Below are 7,804 nucleotides of genomic sequence, written 5' to 3'. Positions count from 1 at the left end.
GTGTTTAAAACCCCGGGGCCCAATAAATTTTTTTTTTTTTTTTTTTTTTTTTTTTTTTTTTTTTTTTTGGGCAGTGCCCAGTACAGGTGGCGGCACACATTAGGACTTCAAAATCCAGAGATTCCATGATTCTGAGTTACATGAGTTTGGGTAGAATCCTGTGCTCTGTACTTAACTTTCTTCATTTGTAACATGGGAGAACTGATTGGTTGGGCAATCAAATGAGATACTCATAATTATGAAATCACAGTGCCAAGTACTAACGTAAGTTATCACTGAAAAAAATGGACAAAGATTTATTTCCTTTGCTCAAATTTAATAAGACACAAATATTTGACTTTCCCCCCACTCTTCCCAAACGTGAATACCAAATTGGGATTTGGGGGCTTTCCGCATCATTGAAACAAAAAGATTCAAACTACTCCTCTTGTAAGAAGGCATTAAATTTTTCCTTATATGACACCAGATATTCTTCCTTTCCACTAAATTAGGCTATTATGCAAAATGATTCCCTGTCTGCAGCTCACCTCCATTATTTTTTGAAAATTACCCTCTAAACATCCATAGATCTTTTGGGTGGTACATATTGGGTGATTCTGTCTGCACAACAGCAAAATGATCATGCCGCATATCCAAGGCAACTTAAGAATCTTTCAAATGACATTAAACGGAAATGTCAACAGCACCAATACCTGTGGCCCAAATCAATAGGACATCTCAAATCCTAAATACTCACATCCAAACTCATGATCACACTTTACATGTCTCAAAACTTTTATCCATTATAAAAATAAAGATGAACCATATCTACACCTTTGTTTATGGGGAATCATTACTGTTCATCCCAGGGATGTAGGACTGTATTGCTCACCAGTATACATCAAACCTGAGCAGTTCCTCAGTGTTTTAATATGATGTTAGATAGGCTGGGTGCTGTGGCTCATGCCTGTAATCCCAGCACTCTGGAAGGCTGAGGTGGGCAGATCACGAGGTCAAGAGATTGAGACTATCCTGGCCAACATGGTGAAACCCTGTCTCTACTAAACATACAAAAATTAGCTGGGTGTGGTGGCACACACCTGTAGCCCCAGCTACTCAGGAGGCTGAGGCAGGAAATCAGTTGAACCTGGGAGGCGGGGTTTGCAGTGAGCTGAGATCGTGCCACTGCACTCCAGCCTGGTGACAGAGTGGGACTCTGTGTCAAAAAAAAAAAAAGAAAACAAAAAAAGGGCCGGGCGCAGTGGCTCACGCCTGTAATCCCAGCACTTTAGGAGCCGAGGTGGGCGGATCATGAGGTCGGGAGATCGAGACCATCCTGGCCAACATGGTGAAACCACGTCTCTACTAAAAATACAAAAAAAAAATTAGCTGGGCGTAGTGGTGGGCGCCTGTAATCCCAGCTACTCGGGAGGCTGAGGCAGGAGAATGGCTTGAACCCGGGAGGCAGAGGTTGCAGTGAGCCAAGATTGCGCCCCTGTACTCCAGCCTGGCGACAGAGCTAGACTCTGTCTCAAAAAAAAAAAAAAAAGATATGTTAGATAATGAAAATAAATGATCAATGACAACATTCTTACTCATGGTGGTCCCCACCTTCCAAAGCTAAGGTATCCAACACAACCATAGCTTCCCTATTGATCTCACAGGTTGGTTGTTATTTCATTTCCTTCAAAGATCTTAATTGCTTTCTAAAAACCAAACCCTTACCTTTTATTAACCATCTCTCTTTTCCCAAATCTATAAGCATCAGGAAGGCAAGAACTTGTTTCACGTTTCTATATCCATAGCATGGAATGTCTTGATCATTGTGCTGAATTGTGTATGCTTTGATACTACAGTGCCAGGCCTATCAGAAAGGTTAAAAAAATGAGCATCAGGAGCAACATGGCTTGATTTGAACAGTGATTCTGTCTTTCCATCTTGCTAGGTTTGTGGTCTCTGAAAACTTATCTACACTTATTGGACTCTGCTAGTGCACAAAGGAGAAAAAAAGGTATTATATAGTTTGCTAAAGACTAAGTGAACTTACATATTTTAACTGAGATATTTTGTGGAAAACATTGTCCAATACACCATAAGAAATATTTCCATGTTTAGATAATAAAAAAGGTTAAGAACAGTTCCACAGGACTAGGATCTGACCTCACACTCAGGTTAGGCCAAGTCTTATCCTGTTGAAAAATGTCACACTTCCTTCATCAGACAAAGCTACTCAGAAACCATGATGGATCAAGACAAAAACAATAACCTTGTCTCTAAAAATGGTGAAAGAGAACAGAGTTGAAGCCATTCAAATGACCAAAATTGCCCTCTAATCACTAATCCAAGTGAGTGGTTTCTTAAGAATTAGGTGGCCGGGCGCGGTGGCTCAAGCCTGTAATCCCAGCACTTTGGGAGGCCGAGACGGGTGGATCACGAGGTCAGGAGATCGAGACCATCCTGGTCTACACGGTGAAACCCCGTCTCTACTAAAAAATACAAAAAACTCGCCGGGCGAGATGGCGGGCGCCTGTAGTCCCAGCTACTCGGGAGGCTGAGGCAGGAGAATGGCGTAAACCCGGGAGGCGGAGCTTGCAGTGAGCCGAGATCACGCCACTGCACTCCAGCCTGGGCAACAGAACGAGACTCCGTCTCAAAAAAAAAAAAAAAAAAAAAAAAAGAATTAGGTTTAGCTCCACTTCATTCTTCCTGCCTCTAGATAAGAATTATGATTACCAGTGACACAATTAAGTTCACCTCACAGCATGCAACACACCCAGGAGTGTCTCAGTTTGTTGATTAGCAATCAAGTCACCTAACAAAATCCAAATCCAAAAGAAGTCTTTTGAGCACCCCCTTTTTTTTTTTGAGACGGAGTCTTGCTCTGTCGCCCAGGCTGGAGCACAGTGGTGTGATCTTGGCTCACTACTACCTCCACCTCCTGGGGTTCAAGCAATTCTCCTGCCTCAGCTTCTTGAGTAGCTGGGATTACAGGCGCACACCACCATGCCCGGTTAATTTTTGTATATTTTTTAATAGAGACGGGGTTTCACCATGTTGGCCAGGCTGGTCTCGAACTCCTCACCTTGTGATCTGCCCACCTCGGCCTCCCAAAGTGCTGGATTACAGGCATGAGCCACCGCGCCCAGCCGAGCACCCTCTTAGTGATACTCCCCAGAGTAATTTATGGTTTATGATCATTCTTATTACTACAATTCTTAACACTCCTCTCTTGACTACAGGTGTGATCCTGGTGATCTTTGAAAAAAAGGCACAGAAACAACCATGATTTAAGTTTTTGGTATGATGAATGCATGAGAAATTGACTTTCTGGGACGAAATCATAACTATATTAACAATAAAAAATAAAAAATTCCTAAGGAAAATACTTGATCTTGTATGCACATAATATTGACTCAAAATATATGAGGATTAACTCAATAAACTTAAAAACTTAATCTGAAAATCTATAATTGCAATGGAATATTTTAATATATCCTTGCAGAATATTCGAGACAAGTGATAGCATACAAGTTATTTGAAAACAGTTAATAAAATATTTCTAAGAATCATCTACAGAAGTTTCTGTTCAACAAAAACATACACATAGTTTTTAATCACATATAATGAAACAAAACTGAAAATGTACTGAGAGATTACATTCAACTGTAATAGGAAACACCAACGATCTGCTTGATATTAGGAAGGTGCTTATTCTTACACTGCAGGACTGGGTAAGTGCATTCAATACACAATGCAGTGGAGAGACAAACACCCATGTAGTTCTTTTTGACTGCATCACTGTAGTTGTCATGGTGGAATCAGAAACACATAGTCACTTGTATTGTTAACAAAACATGGTGTTTATTACATAAATAATACCTTTGATAAATTCAACCTAGAGATGAGGTAAGTCAGAGCATCAGAGAATATTCCCAACCTTAAGAGTCTAAATAGTTGCCTGGTGGACATATTAGAGTTTCTAGGAAAATCCAAACTGCAGTGCATCTTTGAGTAGAACTTTTGAAGACAATCTGTGGAAAACTACATCTCTGAAAATATGGCAGCTGGGGCCATGCACAGTGGTTCATGCCTGTAATCCTAGCACTTTGGGAGGCCAAGGTGGGCGGATCATGCAGTCAGGAGTTTGAGACCAGCCTGGCCAACATGATGAAACCCTGTCTCTACTAAAAATACAAACAAATTTAGCTGGGTTTGGTGGCGGGCACCTGTAATCCCAGCTACTTGGGAGGCTAGGGCAGGACAACTGCTTGAACCCAGGAGGCAGAGGTTGCAGTGAGCCAAGATCACGCCACTGCACTTCAGCCTGGGCAACAGAGCAAGACTCCATCTCAGAAAAAGAAAGAAAAGAAAGGGAAAGAAAGAAGGAAGGGAGGGATGGAAGGGAGGGAGGCAGGCAAATATGGCAGCCAAGCAGTTAATGGTGGTTCTAAGAATACTCTCAGCTGGCAGAGCAAAGAATCAGGACAATGTGGTGGAAGCAGGTGTCCCTGAAGCTCCTATGCATCCATCTGTCTCCACATATGGTGGCTATAAAACCTGACTAATGCTTTCTTTACTTCTGCCTTCCATATCTCCTGCAAGTAGGCTATTGGTCAATTATACCATGGAGCCATAAAAGGATAGATTACAGAAAACATAAGTCACAACATCACCCATGTTAACACAATCCAGGACAGCCATTTCCAGCTATAGGTTATATGGTTCTATCTCAGGTCTCTCTTATTAATGCAAAGCCTATTATCCAAATCACAGCCAGAAAGAATTCCAAATAGCAAAGAACAGAAAATGAAAATAATAATTCCAATGAGAGAGTATACTGCATGATAAACTTTGCAGACTCAAAAATTTATTATGATTATTTTTTAGCATAAAAAATAGAAAAAAGGGTATTCTGTCTTCCTCTAAAAAAGCTTCTTTTGGTCAGAAAGAAAGATGAAATACATATAATGATATCTAGTACCTGCCACATAAGGCCAGTAGGAAATCCTAAAGATTACCAAATTGTCATTTTTTGATGGTCCGTTACAGCACAACTAAAATTGCCTAAAATCAAAACTACTAGCTTATTACAAATACACTTCAATTCACTCATGAGTCTAACAGACTTCAATATGGAAAGATAAAATTTCAGAAACTGATTTAATGAAAAAATACTATCAATTCAACTTGTGTACAACTGTATAAGAGCTTACAGAATTATCTCATCTCAATGTTCTTTTGTGAAATAGAAATCCGTAATTCAGAGATCCACTTTAAGAATCAGTAACTGACAATATATTTTATAACACTTCTGTCATGTTGTGAATTTTCTAGAACAATATACATGAATTAATTTGCATCAGGCTTTCCCATATTATCTACATTTATACAACACCTCCCTAGTGGGAGTTTCAACGAGATTGAAATTTCACACATAAGGGAGTATCACATGAGCATTTGTTAAAATTGAAAACATTGTTATTTCTCACTTTTATAGGATTTCTATCCAGTCTGCATTCTCACATATAAGTATGTGGGCCAACTGAAGGCTTTCTCACAATGTCTATATTCAAGAAGTCGCTTTCCAGTGTGAGTTTGTTCATGGCTTCCAAGTAAACTGAGACAAATAAAGGTTTTTCCACATTCTTTACAATTACAGAGTTTTCCACATTCTTTACATTTTTAAAGTTATTAATTATTTATATTTATAGGGCATATGAAAATTCTTTACACTTCATATGCCTTCTCATGGTCCTTAAAAGGTCACATGACCATTGACGGTTTTCCCACATTGCCTACATTCGCAGGGCTTCCTGTCCAGTATGAATGCTTCCTCATATTCACATGTAAGAATTGAAGGTATCCCCATGTCTTATAGTCATAGGGTTTCTCTGAAATATGAATAATTTCATGTCTTCAAAAGGAAATGGGGGCCGGATGTGGTGGCTCACACCTGTAATCCAACACTTTGGGAGGCCAAGGCAGGCAGATCGTCGGAGGTCAGGAGTTTGAGACCAGCCTGGCTAACGTGGTGAAACCCCATCTCTACTAAAAACACAAAAATTAGGTGGGCATGGTGGTTCACACCTGTAGTCCCAGCTACTCAGGAAGCTGAGGCAGGAGAATCACTTGAACCCAGGAGACAGAGGTTGCAGTGAGCTGAGATTGCACTACTGTACTCCAGCCGGGGTGACAGAGTGAGACTTCATCTCAAAAAAAAAGAAAAAAAATGGAATAGGACAACTGAAAACTTTGCCATATTGCTTACATATATAGGGTTACTCTCCGCTATGAACTCTTTCATGTATTCGAAAGGAACGCGAACACTTGAAGGCTTTACCACATTGTTGACACGCATAGGGTTTCTCTCCAGTGTGAGTTCGTTCATGGATTCGAAAGGAACGTGAGCAACTGAAGGCTTTATCACATTGTTTACATTCATAGGGTTTCTCTCCAGTGTGAGTCCTTTCATGCATTCGAACAGAACTAGAACAACTGAAGGCCTTACCACATTGTTTACACTCATAAGGTTTCTCTCCAGTGTGAGTCCTTTCATGTATTCGAATGGAACTGGAACAACTAAATGCCTTACCACACTGTTTACATTCGTAGGGTTTCTCTCCAGTGTGAGTCCTTTCATGCATTCGAAAGGAACTGGAACAACTGAAGGCTTTACCACACTGTTTACATTCATAGGGTTTCTCTCCAGTGTGAGTCCTTTCATGCATCCGAAAGGAACTAGAAAAACTAAAGGCTTTACCACACTGTTTACATTCATAGGGTTTCTCTCCAGTGTGAATTCTTTCATGCATTCGAAAGGAACTGGAACAACTGAAGGCTTTTCCACACTGTTTACATTCATAGGGTTTCTCTCCAGTGTGAGTCCTTTCATGTATTCGAACAGAACTGGAACAACTGAAGGCTTTACCACACTGTTTACATTCATGGGGTTTCTCTCCAGTGTGAGTTCTTTCATGCATTCGAAAGGAACTGGAACAACTGAAGGCTTTACCACACTGTTTACATTCATAGGGTTTCTCTCCAGTGTGAGTCCTTTCATGCATCCGAAAGGAACTAGAAAAACTAAAGGCTTTACCACACTGTTTACATTCATAGGGTTTCTCTCCAGTGTGAATTCTTTCATGCATTCGAAAGGAACTGGAACAACTGAAGGCTTTTCCACACTGTTTACATTCATAGGGTTTCTCTCCAGTGTGAGTCCTTTCATGTATTCGAACAGAACTGGAACAACTGAAGGCTTTACCACACTGTTTACATTCATGGGGTTTCTCTCCAGTGTGAGTTCTTTCATGCATTCGAAAGGAACTGGAACAACTGAAGGCTTTACCACACTGTTTACATTCATAGGGTTTCTCTCCAGTGTGAGTCCTTTCATGTATTCGAACAGAACTGGAACAACTGAAGGCTTTACCACACTGTTTACATTCATGGGGTTTCTCTCCAGTGTGAGTTCTTTCATGCATTCGAAAGGAACTGGAACAACTGAAGGCTTTACCACACTGTTTACATTCATAGGGTTTCTCTCCAGTGTGAGTCCTTTCATGCATTCGAACAGAACTAGAACAACTGAAGGCCTTACCACATTGTTTACACTCATAAGGTTTCTCTCCAGTGTGAGTCCTTTCATGTATTCGAATGGAACTGGAACAACTAAATGCCTTACCACACTGTTTACATTCGTAGGGTTTCTCTCCAGTGTGAGTCCTTTCATGCATTCGAAAGGAACTGGAACAACTGAAGGCTTTACCACACTGTTTACATTCATAGGGTTTCTCTCCAGTGTGAGTCCTTTCATGCATTCGAA

The 7,804-nt window shown here is 40.5% G+C and overlaps 1 protein-coding gene and 1 long non-coding RNA gene across 2 annotated transcripts in view; one reads left to right on the top strand and one right to left on the bottom strand.

Moving 5' to 3' along the window:
* The window catches only part of LOC108539649 (uncharacterized), a 9,128-nt gene extending 6,778 nt beyond the window's left edge, over positions 1 to 2,350 (top strand). Inside the window, exon 3 of the long non-coding RNA XR_001888447.1 lies at positions 1,925 to 2,350. This is a non-coding gene — a long non-coding RNA (uncharacterized LOC108539649). The remainder of the gene's footprint in view (positions 1 to 1,924) is intronic.
* A 2,476-nt stretch (positions 2,351 to 4,826) lies between these two features.
* ZNF709 (zinc finger protein 709) lies at positions 4,827 to 7,799 on the bottom strand. Its single transcript, XM_017888401.1, has one exon. It carries the CDS (start codon positions 7,797 to 7,799, stop codon positions 6,258 to 6,260), a length of 1,542 nt encoding a protein of 513 aa, XP_017743890.1. The 3' UTR covers positions 4,827 to 6,257.
* Between the last annotated feature and the right edge of the window lie 5 nt (positions 7,800 to 7,804).

The sequence above is a fragment of the Rhinopithecus bieti genome, unplaced genomic scaffold, assembly GCF_001698545.2.
Source record: "Rhinopithecus bieti isolate Rb0 unplaced genomic scaffold, ASM169854v2 scaffold_15296, whole genome shotgun sequence".
Classification (NCBI taxonomy): domain Eukaryota; kingdom Metazoa; phylum Chordata; class Mammalia; order Primates; family Cercopithecidae; genus Rhinopithecus; species Rhinopithecus bieti.
The sequence above is the reverse complement of the archived record's forward strand: the minus strand, read 5'-3'. Positions and strand labels throughout refer to the sequence as shown.

Excerpts from the sequence above, each read along its gene's own strand:
- ZNF709 (XM_017888401.1), bottom strand. The coding sequence starts at position 7,799 with ATGCATGAAAGGACTCACACTGGAGAGAAACCCTATGAATGTAAACAG.